The following is a 17,369-nucleotide window of genomic DNA, read 5'->3' as shown; positions in this document are numbered from 1 at the left end:
ATTGTAACCCCAATCAGAAATTCCAACTCTAAAATTTCATTTATACAGAGAAAGGTAATCCTTTGGATATTAATTATTATCTAAGTTATGAATCCAAAAATAGTGACTATAGTTAAAGAAAGGGCTTAGGCTTAAGAGTCTCACAGACCTAGCTCAAGTCCATGCATACCAGCTCCAATATATACCAGCTGTGCAACCTTAGGCAACCTTGTAATCTCTCTGATCCAGTTTCCTCATCTGGGAAATGTCCGTTATGAGGACTAAAGGGCTGCCTGGGCAGTAAGAGGCCAGGTGCCTGAGGGTATGCAAAGCCACAGAAAAAACTCAGTTTTCTTCTGCTTCTTCCAAATGTGATAAATGTACTCAGAGATAGTAGCTGATATAAAATAAATGGGTAACTTGAAATATTTTCAACTGAAAACAAATGCAGATAAATTTTCAAAGTAAAAAACAAGACTTGAAAGAAAGGCTGGCCACATCCATCCTTGCTCCCAGATATCTGGTGGGAAGAAAGGGAAGGAAAACGATTGGACTGAGAGATCCTCTGTAAAGCACTTAAAACTTGTCCTACAGCAGACACCCAATACATAGTAGCTACCATCATTACCCCTAAGTAGGTATGTACAATTCAATAAGAAAAGCATGCCATCTTCATATCTTATAGCCTAGGCATGGCAGCGTGGCAGGCATTTTAACTGCTATATGTTGTTAAGTGCCCAATTCATTTTTTGGGGTGTTGATATATACCACACAATCAATACGGCTTGTCCGATCAAGAAGTACATAAGGAATATAAGAAGCTGGAAAGAAGGCAAACAGTCTAACATAAAACCAAGTCTCTTCAATTTTGGTCAAAATAATTACTACCATGTAACTAACTAACACCCAGACATACAAACCATGCCCTGAAACCAGGGTGTCTCTGGTTTCCCAGTTCAATGTTCAGGAACCAAATCAGTGTGATGGGGTTTGGGTTGTTTGATTTGGAGAGAGGGAAAGAGATAGAGAAGGAAAAGACTGGGAAAGGAGGGACTGAGACTACGAAATTATTACTGTCATTTGAAATCAAAACGCACAAATTCTTTTCAGTATTAGAAACAAGAATCTTGCCACTTCCACGAGGAATCTGGGTAAAACCTGAGTTGGGATTTGACTGCATTTCAGCCACCCCTAGATAAGGGGGTGAGCATTGAGAAGCTGGAGGACAGAGCCAATGCTGGATGAGGGAACACCTGATTTTCATTCAAATGTCAACCAGCTGCACAAACCACTCAGTTAAGCTGTTCTTGAATTATTAATCATCTTCCCCTGAATAAGAGAAAATTATTCTTTCTGGTTAATTGCTCTGCCTCAGGGACCAATTCAGAGAACTCCAAGCCAGACTTGAGTTTGAGGGAGCTCTCTGGTACCTGACACCCTCTGGCCAAGGCAAAAACAGAAAACGGCAAATGAAGTATTGCAGAAAAAAAGGAAGTAATTGGCCTTCTAGAATGCAAGTAACTCCCCAAATCCAAAGAAGCTGAGAAAGTTCCTTTAAAGCACATTAGCAGAGGTTTGCTGCACTGCTTGGGCATGACCTAATCTGTACTCCTTTCTATTCTAAATCAGGTAAATTTCCTTTTCCCTTAAGAACTGTCAACAACTTCAAGCCTCAATTTTCTACCATAGATTAGACCCAGCCTTGCAGAGCAGAGAAGGGAGGGTTTAAAATCCCATTACTTCTAAACAGCGGAATTTTTTAAATCATCCCCCAAATATCTATGTTTGGATTCCCTGTCACCCCCAGATTCCTAAGTCTACTGATGCACGGATTTACAAAATCTGAGACATGGGGGAAAGCTTAGCGATTATCCAGGTCAATTTTCTCACTTTAGAGATGTGGAAGGAAGCCAGCAAGGGTCTTTCCTAAGGTTACATGATCGGAAGCCACCTTCCTCCCCGAGTTTCCCCTCTCCTCTCTGTCAGAGCCCTGTAGCAGGAGCTGCTCTAGCTGCCTAATCCCATTTTAAGACAAACTCTCACACTGCAAACCACTTATAGAAAACAAGGGCACCTCACCCACCCTGCAATTTTCTCCACGTCTTCATTTTGGGTCATCCCCACTGTATGAGAGTCTGTGATGCTCACTAGAACCATGCCTCCGGGAATTCGTCTCAGGGTCCTTCCTTGTCACCTAGACACTGCGCAGGGCAAGGCTGTTAAAGGTGGGAAATTGTGCACTGGGGTGCTCCTTCTAAACATTTGGCCTTGGCCATTCTTCCCACCAGCCCTCTGAGGGTGAGGATAGGGGCTTAAACAGCCTCAGAGAAGGAAGCCTTGAGAGTTGCATGCACTCGCTAAATGTTGCACAGTCTTTGAGAGAACCGGCGAACGCACTCCTGCGCTCTCTCAGTACTTCTCTTCCCCTATTCAGAAGCTTTCGCTCCTCTATTCCCAACCACACCTAAAGAACTGGGATCCACGGCTGCCCTCCACCTGGCGTAGCCCCGGGAAGGGTGACAGGAAGCTTGTGCGGGCTGGGGACGCTGGGGGCCTAGCGGAGGTTCGCCACCTGCAGGGGGTCTTCAGGAGTCGGACTTCAGACGCCAAGAGGGAAGAGAAGGACACCGTTGTCGCTCTCCACGGTCTCTCTTCGTGACTTTCCTCCATGGCCTTAATGATGCCTGCCCTTCCCCAGTCTTCCTCGCCTCCTTGCTCTTGTCTTCCTCGCCTTTCCCCCACCGCCTTCCACTTCGACCCCCATTGCCTGGTCTCATTCCTTTCCGTGGGCTCGGCTCCTCCCTACCTCTTACAAGGCGCTCCCATCGTGTTTCCACTTTGTCTCCAATTATGTCTAAATGCAACCCACCACAGATGCTGTCATTTTAAATGTTTAGTTATTATAGCTACTTGACTAATTGCCGGGACCGACAGCGGCGCTTCTCCTTCGCCTCCCGCCAGCAGGAGAGGAGGGGGCGGGAGAGGAAGGGGTTAGACGCGGTGGTAGCCGCCACTCCCCGGCGCCCGGGACCCGGGACGCCCGGTCGGGCCCTGCAGAGGGTGTCCTACCCGGGCACCAGCGGCCCCCCGCCTCCAGCCAGGGCACTGAAGGCGCGCCCGGCGGGATGCAGCGAACTGCCTCCTGCCCCGGGACAGAGGAGCGGCAAAAGGTCCAACCTTCCGGTCCGCCCACGCCCGCAAGGTGGAAAAAGTGAGGTGAAATCGGGGAAATTTAGCGAAATTGGGGCGAAAGAAGAGAGACCAAAGCGGGTTACTCACGTGCCAGATGGCGAAGAAGATGAGCGCAGCGCACAGCACCAGAGACAGCATGTAGCAGAACGCAGCGAAAGTGAAGGCCATGGCCGGCGGACCCCAATCCCACCACACACGCCAAGAAGCCCCTAGGAGCCCGATGCCTCCCTAGAGGACCGCACTCCCTCAAAGCAGCCGCGTCTGCACGCTCCTCTCCAGGCTAGTGCCCCAGAGGGCGCACAGCTAGCGGAGCGACTCGAGGGTCAGCGAATAAGCGCTGGATTCCCGCAGGCTCCGGCGACCCTAGACCCGGCCCTCCCGCGAAGACAGGAAAACGTGTGTCGAGTGTCACTGGCGGGAATCGTCCGCAAATCGAAGAAGAAACCAAATCAGCAGCGAACACCTGCAAATTAGTGCCAAGCTGTGAGGCCCTCGAGACCAACACAAGCGATGCGACGACTCCACGGAGGACCGAGGGAGGAGGTCCCGTCCGCCCCAGGAAGAGCTCTCTGCTTTCCTTCACTAAACCGCAGAGCAGAGACAAGCGCTCCGCTCCGGACCCTCCCGCGCCACTGGGACGCAAACGGATAGTGTCCAGCGAGGTACCCAAGCGGCCTCCGAGCTCCCCCAAATCCCAGAGCCGGCAGCGCTTTGTCCGGACAGAAGGGGTCTTTAAGTAGCCGGGAGGAGGTAGGTCCCGTTGGTCCTGCGCCCCAGACGCGGCTTCCAGCGCAGCCGTGCGCTCCGAGACGCGCCCGTCCCCAACCGCGACTCCGGCCAGCCGGCCTCCGCTACCCAAGTGTCCCGGAAACCGGGGGTCGGACCGGGTCGAGCACTGGCTCCACCCAGCGGGCCAACTCCCGCCCGGGTTGCTGTAGCAGTGGGTTTCAGGCCAAACGCTGTAGCTCGCTCCACCTGCTGCTGCCGCTGCCGCCGCCTCTGCCACTGCGAGAACTGTAGCGGTGCGACCCGGGATTCCCTCCTCTCGGCGCCCCACCCTCGACTCCTGCTCCGCTGAGCGCGCCCTCCCCGGCGGGCGGAGACTGCAGCGCCGGGGGCTAAGGAAAGGTGGGTGGCGAAGCGCCGCCGGGCGCTTGGTGTCCGCTGCCGCCGCCGCCACTGCAGCTGTGCACGCCCGCCTCTCGGAGAAAACTTGAAGCCAGCAGTACAGGCAGGGCTGGAGGCCGAGCGGAGGTGGGGCGGGACCGGTTGGAGCAGGGACTCTTTAAACACGTGCGTCTGGAGGAGGTGGGAAGCTGCGGAAGGGTATGGTGTGTGCCTCGCGCCTAAACGCGGCAGCCGCCCCTCCCGATTCTTGCAGTTTCGCCTATCGGAGTGGGAAGTGTGGGGACTTGGGGCGTTGCCTAGTGTTGGTTGGGGATACAGTACAAGCCTTGGATCCCAAAGCTGCTTGGGTGGATTTTACCAAACTGTAGCATACTCAGTGCTTAGGGCTGCGTTGACTGCTCTGCTCCCAGACCCTGCAAAATTCTCCATTAGCGCCCTTCGGTTGCATCCTCTACCCTCCCCAGCCATCCGACCTTGGGACTAGGGAAACGTGGACTTGGTGGACTATTCTGCGCTGAAGAGGCAGCAACGAGGGCTCGGTGGTGTTGGTGTTGGTCCTAGTGGAATTGTCAAGAGGATGCTTTTGGAGGTAGACCGTTTTCTAGCTGCAAGTTACCTAACCTCTTTAATCCTTAGTTTCTTTATCAGAAAAACGTAAATAAGAGTAGAGTCAAGCCATTTCAAAGAATTAAAAGGGAACGTAAGTAAAAAACCTAGCACTTGGTATACATTCAATAAGTGGTAGGGATTATTAATTGCACCCTTTCCCCCAGTGGCCCAGCATCTTGAAAGTTCACCATGCTTGCTTTGCAAGAGATTCCTGACGCTGCAGTGAAAGAGGTCTAGTCATTCCAGATAGAACTTCAGTTTCAGACAAGTCATCAAATCCAGAAAGCAAGGAAAAATACCCTGAAAGACGACTGGCAAATCTCGGTGAAAGAGTAGACACACCTCATGGATTGGAGTGAATCTTAGAGCACCTGGTACCTTGCACAGGGTGGGAACTAGATAAATAACTATTGCTTGATTCTGACTCTGGTATGCTAGCTTTCCTGTTCACAGATGTGATTCCGATGCCTTGAGAGCTGGAAGGGATGAATTCCAGCAAGCTAGAGATACAGCTTTCTAGTGACAGAACTGGAATCCTGTCTGCGGACTCCTAATCCTGGGCTCTTTCTACTATGCCCCAACATCCCTGCAGCTATTTGGCCACATCTCTTATTTATTTATTTATTTATTTATTTAATGGAGTCTCACTTTGTCGCCAGGCTGGAGTGCAGTGGAGTGATCTCGGCTCACTGCAACCTCTGCCTCCCGGGTTCAAGTGATTCTCCTGCCTTAGCCTCCGGAGTAGGTGGGACTACAGGCACGCACCACCACGCCCAGCTAATCTTTGTATTTTTAGTAAAGACGTGGTTTCACCATGTTGGCCAGGATGGTCTCGATCTCGTGACCTCGTGATCTACCCACCTCAGCCTCCCAAAGTGCTGGGATTACAGGCGTGAGCTACCGCTCCCGGCCCTTCAATTTATTTTATTTTATTTTTTTGAAGACAGTCTTGCTGTGTTGCCCAGGCTGGAGTGCAGTGGTGCTATCATAGCTCACTGCAGCCTCAAACTCCTTGCTAGGACTACAGGCATGCACCACCACACCCAGATAATTTTTGTTTTGTTTTGTTTGCAGACATAGGTCTCAATATATGGCCAGGCTGGTCCCAAACTCCTGGCCTCTAGCAGTCCTCCAGCCTTGGCCTCCCAAAGCGCTGGGATTATAGGTTTGCACCACAGTGCCTGGCCTCATATCTCCCTCCAGTTTAGAAACTAGATGCCTTTCAGTAAGAAGTGGGGAAACTAGAGCAAATCCAGAGGCTGATGACCAGAGCAATGAACCGATCAAGATTTTATTGCCTCTGGGTCAGGACTGGCTACATACTTTGGAGGGCCAAGTGCAAAATGAAAATATGGGACTTTGTATTAGGCCATTCTTGCATTGCTATAAAGAAATACCTGGCCAGACATGGTGGCTTACGCCTGTAATCCCAGTACATGGGGAGGCCGAGGTGGGCAGATCACCTGAGATGAGACCAGCCTGGGCAACATGGCAGAAACCCCATCACTACAAAAAATATAAAAATTAGCCAGGTGTGGTGGCATGCACCTGTAGTCCCAGCTTCTTGCAGAGCTGAGGTGAGAGTGTTGCTTGAGCCCAGGAGGTCAAGGGTGCAGTGAGCTGTGTTCGTGCCACTGCACTCCAGCCTAGGCAATAGAGCCAGACCCTGTCTCAAAACAAAACAAAACAAAACAAAAACCTGAGGCTGGGTACTTTATAAAGAAAACAGATTGAATCGGCTCATGGTTCTGCAGGCTGTACAAGCATGGCACCAGCATCTGCTCGGCTTCGGGGGAGGCCTCAGGGCTGCTTTTATTCATGCTAGAAGGTGAAGTAGGAGCAAGCATGTCACATGGCAAAAGCAAGAGCAAGAGAGGGTTGTGGAGAAGTGCGACACACGTGTAAATAACCAGATCTTGCGAGAACACTCTCTTTATTGCGAGGACAGCACCAAGTCATGAGGGATCCACCCCCATGACCCAGACACCTCCCACCAGGCCCCACCTCCAACACTGGGGATTACATTTCAACGTGAGATTTGGGCAGGGACAAATACCCAAACTATATCAAGCTTCTTGTTTAAAAATTAATAATTTCAAGACAGCAATAGCAGAACATTAAGCCAAGCATGAGGCCCTTCTGAGCACAAGACCCTGGACAGCTGTAGAAGCTGAATGCCTACGAATCTAGCCCTGCTCTGGGTTATACCCTATGTTGCTTTCTCGTTTACATAAGTATTTCTTCCAGTATAAATTGTCATTAAAGAAAATTTGGAGGCCAGGCACCGTGGCTCACACCTGTAATCTCAGCACTTTGGGAGGTTGAGGAGGGTGGATCACTTGTGGTCAGGAGTTCGCGATTAGCTTGGACAACATAATTAAGACCCTGTCTCTACAAAAATGAAAATAAAATTAGCCAGGCGTGGTGGTGCGCACCTGTAGTCTCAGCTACTCAGGAGGCTGAGGCCAGAGGATTGCTTGAGCCCAAGAGGTCAAGGCACGGTGAGCTGTGATCATGCCACTGCACCCCAGCTTGGGTGACAAAGCGAGATCCTGTCTCAAAAATATAAAATAATTTGGAAAATATAAAAATGAAAAAGATAAACACCACAGTTTGCTGCTCTCAGATACCACCAACACAATGCTGGTATATTTCTTTCTAGCTGTTTTTTTTGCTTTTTATTTTATATAGATCATTTCTTGTCATTGTAATTGTACTGTATAAAATTTCCTGACACCAAAATTCTGAGTCCCTTTGGGACCGATCTGATCTTTTGTTTCTGCTGGTTCTTGTTTACGGAGTCCTCGCTTCTTATCCATCTAGTAGATTTTTACTGTGCCAACCTTCTTTTGAAAAGTTTTCTTACAGTCATTTGAGGCCTAAAATGATGTTATCTTTCTCCAGGGAGGATTTTCAACTTCTTTCTCCAGGTGTCTAGGGGAACCTAGTGCTCCAGGATTACCTTAATCCAAATTCAGCATTTGAGATTTTCCAGGATGACCAAGATAACTGTGGTCTGTGTGAGGGCTGCTTTATTTCTGGTTCAGCCTTACTCACATGGAGCAGTCCTTCTGGATCCCAAGTCAAAACACAGGGCTTATCAAGTCCCAACCCTTTATGGTCCTTGGACTCTGACTTTTGCCCCTAGCCCCACAGAGTACTAAAGGCATAGCTCAGCCTCCTCCTCAAGATTAAGAAATGCCCCTAAAAGCATACCTCAGCTACCTCCTCAAGATTAAGAAATGCCCCTAGAAAAAAAAACTGGCCCCAAGAGCTAAACCAACCCCTCTAGATTCTGAATCACTCTCAGCTTTTGACCCCACTAATTCCATACTCTCTTATTAGGTCTTTGATGCTTTCAAGAAGATGTTATTATATTTCATTCAGCTTTATAAGTTGTGCTCAGTGGGAGAACTGGTCTGAATTCACTAGCACAGCATCACCAGAACCAAGAGTCTCTACATCAAAATAAAATTTCAAATTTAAAAATGGAATCCATTATCCTACTACTGTGACTTTCAAGTCTCCATCCAGCCACTGTTTTTCTTGCCATTTACCTGGTCCTGCTTTGCCTTGTTTTATTAGTTACAGAACGATATCTTGGCAAAGGTTACTGCAAAACTTCAGAAAATAAGAACCCCAGGCAGTTACTGCTCGTTATTTCAAAATATCTTAGTGTCCATAGTTCTGGGCACTGTCAGGGATCCACAAGGTTTCTAGTGTAATTGGTGAGGCAGTAATTCCTTCACAAGGCAGTGTTTAAAAAAATCAAAAAGTACTAGTGACACAGTAGAGGAAGGCAAGGGAGAAGGTGATTGGGAATGGATGTCGAGTGGAGTGACCAAGCTACATTGTTTTCTCTACTGTAGACATTGAAAAGCCAATTACTTGATTTTTTCCCCACCCACCATGCAGCCAGGAGAGGCCATATGACACAGTTTGAACTCTTTAGATAATATTTCTTTTTGCCTGAAATGCAGACCTGATGCCTGGAGGTACAGCAGCCATCTTGTGACCATAAGGAGAAAACCAACGCATTAAGAAGGGAAAAGCTAAGAAGATACAGAGGGCAAGGACCACTGACAACATGATCAAGCCACTCTACCAGGCCTTAACTTCCTATTCCCTGACTTCTTATTGAAAGAGACAATAAAACTTCTCATTTGTTTTAACCCATAGAAGTAAGGCATTCTGTTACTTATGGGTAAACACAATTCTTAACTGATGCCATGGTTTAACGGGAGTAGGGATCCTGGTATGACAGGAAATTGAGATAATCCGTTTATGGGTGGTGTAGCAGCTCCAAGACACGGTTAATGTCCCAAGCTCTTTTGCCCTCCTGACTTGCTGGCCTCAGTATGTGGATTTTGTTCTCCCAGTCTGAAGGCATAACTTTTGGGGAAGAGTAAAAGAAGCCCTCTCCAGAGATCTGCTACATCTCATTGGCCAGAACTCTAACATTTGGCCACCACTACCTAGTTGCCAGTGAATCTGAGAAGGTGAGTGTTTTCTCATTTCAGCCCTTATAAAATAGAAAGGCAAAGGAAGGGAGGTTTGAGCAGCTTTTGAACAGCCAGTTCACATTTTTGCTATACTGCTATAGTCAGGTTTTCTATTACCAGCAGCCTAATACAATTTCCATGTGCCCCAAGTTGTGCTGACAACTTGGTGTATAAGAGAGACAGTGCTTTGGGGTTAGTATGGTCAGGGAAAGTTCATAGACAAAGTGGCAACCTAAGGCAAATTACATCACACTTTTTCTCTGCTTGTAAGTAAGTCTGAATGTTCCATGTTTTCCTGACCTATTCTTAACCTATTCCTGCTCCTCCTGAGTTGTTATACATAAATTAGTTTTGGTTTTCTGCCTTTTCCTAATATATAGCAATACTTCTGTTTATTGAAGGTGAAGACAAATACAGTTTGCATTAGTCTGTTTTCACACTGCTATAAAGATACTACCTGAGACTGGGTAATGTATAAAGGAAAGAGGTTTCATTGACTCACAGTTCAGTATGGCTGGGGAGGCCTCAGGAAACTTACAATCACAGCAGAAGTCAACGAGGAAGCAAGGCACATCTTACATGGCAGCAGGAGAGAGAAAGAGAGAGAGAGTGAAAAGGAATTGCCAAACACTTTTAAACCGTCAGATCTTGTGAGAACTCACTATCAGGAGAATAGCAGGAGGGAAACCACCCCCGTGATCCAGTCGTCTCCTGCAGATTCCGTCCTCGACACGTGGAAATTACAATTCAAGATGAGATCTGGGTGGGAACACAGAACCAAACCATATCACAGATGCTTCTTATGATAGGGTTACATCCCAATAAACCCTTTGTAAATTGAAAATAGTGTACATCAAAATGCATTTAATACATCGAACCTATCACACATTATAACTTAGCGTAACCTACCTTAAATGTGCTCAGAACACTTACATTAGCCTACAGTTGGGCAAAGTCATCTAACACAAAGCCTATTTTATAATAAAGTATTGAATATCTCATGTCATTTATTAAATGCTGTACCAAAAGTGAAAAAACAGAATGGTTTTATGGGTACTTGAAATATAATATCTATTGAATGTGTATCACTTTGGCACTATTGTGAAGTTGAAAAATCTTAAGATGAACAGTCGTAAGTCGGGGACTGTCTGTAAAGTGTACCCACACAACTAAAGACTTGGTTTATCATGAAGCTTTTTCCAACCTTATCTCCTATCTGCTCTCCCCTTACATTCCAGTCTCCACCCTACCCTCAAGCATCCATCAGAGAAATGGTCAAAGCATAAAGGGGAATGCCTTTGGATTCATGGGAAGCTCAGTTAAGTGGGCTGTGAGCCTCCTCCTGCCCCATCACTCATCCCGTTCTGCCCACAGGAAAATCTGACCATATGTTTCATTTAGCACAAAATTCAAGAGTATCTCCTAACCAGTATTTTCCTCCATAAATGAACTCTGTAAACTTTTCAGTGCCATAAATAACTGGTATGATATATCAAGTTACTCTTGCTTCCCAGCCAAGCCCTGTTGAAATCCCAGAAAGCTTTCCCCATCCTCCAGCTTAAATCCAGCTCACCAAGTTCTCACTCCCACCTCTCAACACCCCCATCCAAACACTCCCCCAGTTCCCACCACAAAGATACTCTGCCCTGGCTAAGCAACCACCCCTAATACTGTTTCTCTCTTGGTGGGGTTTGTATGTTCGGAATGTCCTGAGAATTGGTGTTCTTTGAGTGTTTATTATAAAATTTTAAAAGACGTAGAAGAATAGAGAGTTTAGTGAACATTCATCTACCTATCTGGATTCAGCAACTGTTAGCATTTTTGTGCTTTGAGTTGTTTCAAAATTGTATTTTACAGCTGGTTTGTTCAAACCAGGATCTAAAGATTTTCTCACCCCTCAGTGTTACAGTAGCTAGGCAGGCAGAGATGAGCAGGGCAGGAGAGGACCTCCCCCCAACAACAGGCATGCCAGGCAACCATCAGGTCACGGTCAGGTGATTGTTAACTGTCTCTCTAAAATAATAATTGGTTGTGGCCCAGTGCCAGAGAAAGGCAGTCTCCCAACAGATAGAAACACCTGAAACTGGTAATCAGCAGCTTCCCAATAAGATCTCAGGAGCTGGGCGAGTGGGCTCAAACAGGCGCACTAAGAGGCAAAATGGCAGAGTTTAAAGGGTATATGAACACTGGGTAAAGGAAGAATTCCTCAAGTGAGCACGTGTACAACTTCAGTAAACACGCTGTGCACATGGCCCCTCCCAACTGCTGGCAGGCCACTGTGCATGCGGACAGCCCACCCCAAGGGAAGCACCAGGGTAAGGGAGGAGACCACCCCTCATATTGTCTTATGCCCAATTTCTGCCTCCAAAGAAAGAAGAAGTAAAAACTAAAAGGCAAAAATGAAATTCACAGGCAGACAGCCTGGCACCGTGCCCTGGGCCTGGTTAAAGATTGACCCTTGACCTAACCGGTTATCTATAGATTCCAGACATATGGAAAAGCATTATGAAAATCCAGTCCTGTTCTGTTCTGTTCTGATTACTGGTGCATGCATCCCCCAGTCACGTACCCCCTGCTTGCTCAATCCATTACGACCCTCTCACGACCCCCTTAGAGTTGTAAGCCCTTAAAAGGGACAGGAATTGCTCACTGGGGGAGCTCGGTTTTTGAGACGTGAGTCTTGCCAATGCTCCCAGCCGAATAAAGCCCTTCCTTGTTTAACTCAGTGTCTGAGGAGTTTTATCATGCCACAAGGGGAGAAGGGATGCAACTCCCAAGAAGTATGCCCGCATATAAAACCCCAAGTCAAAGGTCAAACTGTGCCCTTGACTGGCTCAAGTCGTCAGCTTGGCCCTCTTTCAAATGTACTTTACTTCCTTTTGTTTCTGCTCTAAAGCTTTTTAATAAATGTTCACTCCTGCTCTGAAGCCTGCCTCAGTAGCTCCTTCTGCCTTATGCCCCTTGATTGAATTATTTCTTCTGAGGAGGCAAGAATTGAGGTTGCTGCAGACCCATACTTTGGTGCGGCCTGACTTGGATACATTCCCTAAGTGCTAACACCAGGACATGTTAACACTTTTCTTGCGTGTAATTTATTGCGCAATAACTTTAAAAATTTTGAGAGCTATGAAAGGAAAATAAAATCTCAGGACCAGAAACTCACTAAGCTGAAGGGCTTAGTGGGAACTGGGTCACACAAAGGGTGAAGGGCAAGCTGGGAACTGGGTCACACACACCAGCTTCCCATTTTCTTCCTGAATAGATAGCTACATACCTCCCTCACCTTTTGCTCATGAGGAAACTCCTTGTAGGTCCCAAGACTTTTACCCTGAAGCAGTTCTGTTGAATTTCACCCTGACAATGCAAATTAACTGCTTATTTTTACAGGTAAAGGACCATGAACAGACCTAAAAGTCATCCCTTCACTCACCTGAGACAAATGCATATCTGATTGCTTCCCATACTCTGTGATTATTTTATCTTATGTAAAAGTGCAGATTCCAACTGAGCACCAGAGGAATGCATAATTGACTCTTTCCCCACCACTCCTTTCAAATGAAAAATGTGGATTCAGTAAAGCTAATCAAAAGACTCAAAGGAATGCAACCGCTTGCCTCTTTTATCTACCCTCCCTTTTTTCCTTCTTCTTTCCCCTGCTGCCTGCTCTTTTCCCTTTAAATATTGAAGCTCCCAGACCCTCTGGGAAAGGCAAGGACCACACATTTTCCAGTGGTTATGTGTCCTTTTTTCCTGGGTGTGTCCTTAACCTTGGCAAAATCAACTTCTAAAAGCAATTGAGACTTGCCTCCCACCATTTTCTTTTATTTACAGTGCATACCATTGGAAAGGACCAAGGGCCAGTCCAGCTGTGTGGAAGCACAGGGACTTAATTCACTGCCAGCCAATGTCTGTTGCTCTGCATGCCCCTGTATACCTAAGCTGGCACTGTCCGGCTTAGGACGCTGTTTACTTAACTTGCTTCGCACACATTCACATGTGTGGGAAGCTGTGAATTGCAGATTTATGTGTGTTGGCTAAATCACCTTTTTCTTTAAAATAACTTAAATCTAACTTTGAGCCCCCTTCCTGCTTGACTGGCAGGAAATTCAGTATCAGCCTTCGCTGGGGCTCCCCACAAAGTTGGGAAAAGCTTCTGGGAGGCTTTCATAGCACCAAAGCACCTGGCAGCATCTCCCTCCACCATTGGTCCTGGGTCCACACTGGTTCCTCCTGAGACATCCCAGTGTAACTGCCCAACAGGTTCCTCCTGCCCACTGCACAAACAAAATCAACTCACCAAGACCATGGCGATATGGATAGGAGGAAGGGAAATACTGGGTAGAAGAGGGCCACACCCTCAAGCCAGGACCTGTAGCCCAAAGTGAAAACATGCACTTATGTTTTCCCCCCTGAATGTTGCCTTTTCCAAAACCACCCTGGCCCACCCTCCCTGCATCCTGTATTTATAAAAACTCCAGGCTCCACTGGCAGAGGTGCAGCAGAGAAGGAGAGAAGAGAAGTGTCTGAACTTCAAGAGGAGAAGATGCAGCTGGACATTGGAGACTATGGTTGGAGAGGAGTTTGACTGGGGATAGCCAAACTCCAGGGGAAGACCATCTTCCCACTCCATCCCCTTTCCAGCTCCCCATCCCACTAAGAGCCACTTCCACCACTCAGTAAAATCCTCCACATTCGCCACCCTTCAGTTCATTCACACAACCTGATTCTTCCTGGATGCCAGATAAGAACTCAGGTACCAAGAGGGCAGGTAAAAAGGCTGTCACCCTGACCCTCCACTGAGCTGTTAAACACTTAAGCCATTCATGGATGGCAAAACTAAAAGAGCACACTGTAACACATGCTCTCTGGGGATCTGGGGGGTCGCAAGTACCCACCCCCAGACACTGCCACGAGACCACACAGCGTTTACTCCTGCCAGCACCCAGAAGCACTCATCCCGGCCCTGGCACCCACTCACCTACGTGTTCCCCTTCCTGTGAGGCATTGAGAGCTGCGGGCTGAGTAAACGAGTCACCCCCTTTTCGAGTCCCACAGAGTGGTCAAGGGAACTATCCTGTCTCATTGGCATTGCAGTAAAGAAAGCATTTAATTGACACAAGGCTGGCCAGCCACAGAGGAGACAGAGTTACTACTCAGATCAATCTCCCTGAAAGCTTGGAGGTTAGGGGTTTTTCAAAGATAGTTTGGTGGGTAGGGGGCTAGGGTAGGGAAAATGCTGATTGGTAGGGGAGGCGATCATAGGGATGAGGAAAACAGTCCTCATGCACTGAGTCCCCTTCTGGGTGGGGGCTGCAGGACTGGTTGAGTCACGGGTCCCGGTGGGGCCATCCAGTTGTCAGAAAAGCAAAAACCTGAAAAGAAATCTCAAAAGGCCATCTTAGGTTCTGTAGTAGTGCTGTTATCTGCAAGATTAATTGGGGAAGTTGCAAATCTTATGACCTCTGGAATAATGGCTGGGAATTATGTAGAATTCAGGCCTCTCTCATCCTCCTAACTTGGTGGCCTTTCATTAGTTTTACAAGGACAGTTTAGTTTTGGGGAAGGGCTATTATTTAAACTATAAACTACATTTCTCTCAAAGTTAGCTTTGCCCACCCCAGGAATGAGCAAAGACAGCCAGCCTGTGGGGCTAGAAGCAAGATGGAGTCAGACATGTCAGATTTCTCTTACTGTCATACTTTTGCAAAAGCAGAGGCAGATAGGAGTGGGTCCCTGGTGAAACCCCACCTCCAAGCCAAAGACAATTTAAAGCCTGAAAGCCAAGCTACAAGTTACATTCTCAGACAGGATTGAGAACTTGTCTTCCTGTTTGCTGCACTTTCCTCTGATTGATCCCCACCCTTCACCTATTTTACATAAACCTACCCTTTCCTAATTGGTTTTCTACACTGTCATGCCCACCTTTGAGTGGTGTCTTTGCTTTAGCCTTATTTGCCTACTCACAAGCCAGTCACTCCCCATTCTGAATCCGTAAAAGGCCCTGGACCCAACCACACAGGGAACTTTTCTGCTTTCAGGTAGCAGGACCAACCCCTTGTCCCCTCTCCTCTGAAAGCCATTTTCATCACTCAGTAAAACTCTTCTCTGCCCTCCTCACTGTTCAATGTCCAGTGTATCCTCATTCTTCCTGGGCACAGTACAGGAGCTCAGGAACCACTGAATGTGGGTATAAGCTATAACACAGGCGAGCTGGGGCATGCCAGCATGGCCAAGTGACGCCTGGGCCAGGTGTCACTGGCAAGGGTCCCTGGCTTGCAAAGTGACCGAGAAGAAAATTCCTACATCAGTTTCACCAGCTGGACTGGTCCTTGTTCCTTTCACCTCTGGCCTTTTGCTCTCCTCTAGCTAAACAGTCTGGGAGCCCCATCCCTGGCTCCAGCCTCCCTGGCGCCACATAACCACATCTCTGAGGACTTGTCTCTTCCACAAGTCACTGGCACAAAGTGGCGTAGGGGTCTCCTCTTCTTTAGAGGCTCCACCTCAGCCTCTGTCCAGTCCACAGGAAACTGCTTCTCACTTCCCTCTGACTGTTGGCAAAGGCATTCTTTCTCCTCTCCCACCCCTCCCCATCAGAGACAGAATCTCTTCAAAAAGCTAAACCTTTTGCCAAACCAGAAAGAATCTTTGTTTTTAAAGCTCTACTTTCCACCTTATAATTTATTCAGCCAATATTCATTAATATAACTGCACCGATTCCTATACTATTGAAAGATTTCTGTTCTGATTGGCAAATAATATAATGGCTATTGCAGTAATCAGTAGAATTTATGAATAATTAAATTCAAAATTAAACTCAATAATTCAGGCTAATTTTCATAGGATGTCACAAGGACCACTGGCAAATGGGCCTCTCGTGTGCTTATTAATCACAAAGCACTGTGTATATACATCACATTTTTATCACTCTACTGAAATCATGTGGTTGCCACTGGTTCTACATAGTTGTTACTTTATTTGTATTGCCTGTGCATTGTCATTCTTGTGTAAGTTGCAAAGGCAGTGTTTCAATATTTATACATTTAAGAATTTATGAATAAAATATTAAAAATGAACTCTCAGAATAAAGAGACAACCAACTGTGGATATACGTATTAATGTCCCATTAAAGATCATACACCTCAATCTTCTGATTGTACAGAGTACAAGTAGTGATAGTAATAAGGAACCACAGCCTAGAGTATCATCCAAACCACCTCAGACATCCTTTACACCGTGCAAGCGTCAGTACAAAATAACACAATGCTTTTTATTTCTTCCATACAAAATAATGTTATTATTTTAACAAAAATACAAGTGTCTCTTGCATACTGACAAAAACCATTAAAAAATGTGTCTCACTGGTGCTACTGATATAAATATTAGATGCAAATGGCACTCAGAGTTCATTGTTAAAAGCTGTGTGGGAGACCAACATATGCCACTCCAAAATATGGATTGCTGATCAAGAAGAAGCAGATCCAGGTAAAGGTCTCTGCCCTCCCTCTATTTGCCTAAAAGCAGGACAAAGATCTACAAAGACAAAAGGTATCCTGGCCCATCTTCTACCAGGAAGAACAAAGGTTAATCACTGAAGATAGCATTGAACCTGCAAAAGAAAAATAAAATCTTGGGACCCCAGTTTACTATGCCAAAGGGAAAAATTAAGCAGAAGCTGATTGAGTCATGCAAGAAACTGCCTTTCCTTGTTCCTAAGCAGATAAACTGCAGATAAAAGGCCAGGTATCTCCACAGGAGCTACTCTATGTTCATCTCATGTAAAGTGTTGATTTACTGAATGCAAGACAAATACATAATGGACTATTCCTCTGCCTGCCTCCTTCTTTTCTTTCGCAACATGTGGATTTAGTAATGTGACTACACCCTCCCTCTTTCCCCGCCAGCCTGCTTTTCCCCTTTAAATACTGAAGCCCTCAAAATCATCTTTGGAAAAAAGCATAG

The 17,369-nt window shown here is 46.8% G+C and overlaps 1 protein-coding gene and 1 long non-coding RNA gene across 5 annotated transcripts in view; one reads left to right on the top strand and one right to left on the bottom strand.

The window, feature by feature from the left end:
* CNIH3 (cornichon family AMPA receptor auxiliary protein 3) overlaps positions 1–17,369 on the bottom strand; it is a 323,021-nt gene that overhangs the window by 133,309 nt on the left and 172,343 nt on the right. The window contains exon 1 of one of the 4 annotated variants that reach the window (XM_055233825.2): positions 3,259–4,363. The exons of 2 other annotated variants lie outside the window; for them this stretch is intronic. In XM_055233825.2, coding sequence (XP_055089800.1) covers positions 3,259–3,339 — 81 coding nt within the window. In that variant the 5' untranslated portion in view covers positions 3,340–4,363. Of the gene's footprint in view, positions 1–3,258; positions 4,364–17,369 lie in introns of those variants that run through there. One more of the 4 variants, XM_055233824.2, reaches the window with a different exon arrangement.
* Positions 4,480–9,080, top strand: LOC134731899 (uncharacterized). Its single transcript, XR_010114610.1, has 2 exons — positions 4,480–4,888; positions 8,889–9,080. It is a non-coding gene; the product is annotated as an uncharacterized lncRNA (long non-coding RNA).

The sequence above is a fragment of the Symphalangus syndactylus genome, chromosome 19, assembly GCF_028878055.3.
Source record: "Symphalangus syndactylus isolate Jambi chromosome 19, NHGRI_mSymSyn1-v2.1_pri, whole genome shotgun sequence".
Lineage (NCBI taxonomy): Eukaryota > Metazoa > Chordata > Mammalia > Primates > Hylobatidae > Symphalangus > Symphalangus syndactylus.
The sequence above is the reverse complement of the archived record's forward strand: the minus strand, read 5'-3'. Positions and strand labels throughout refer to the sequence as shown.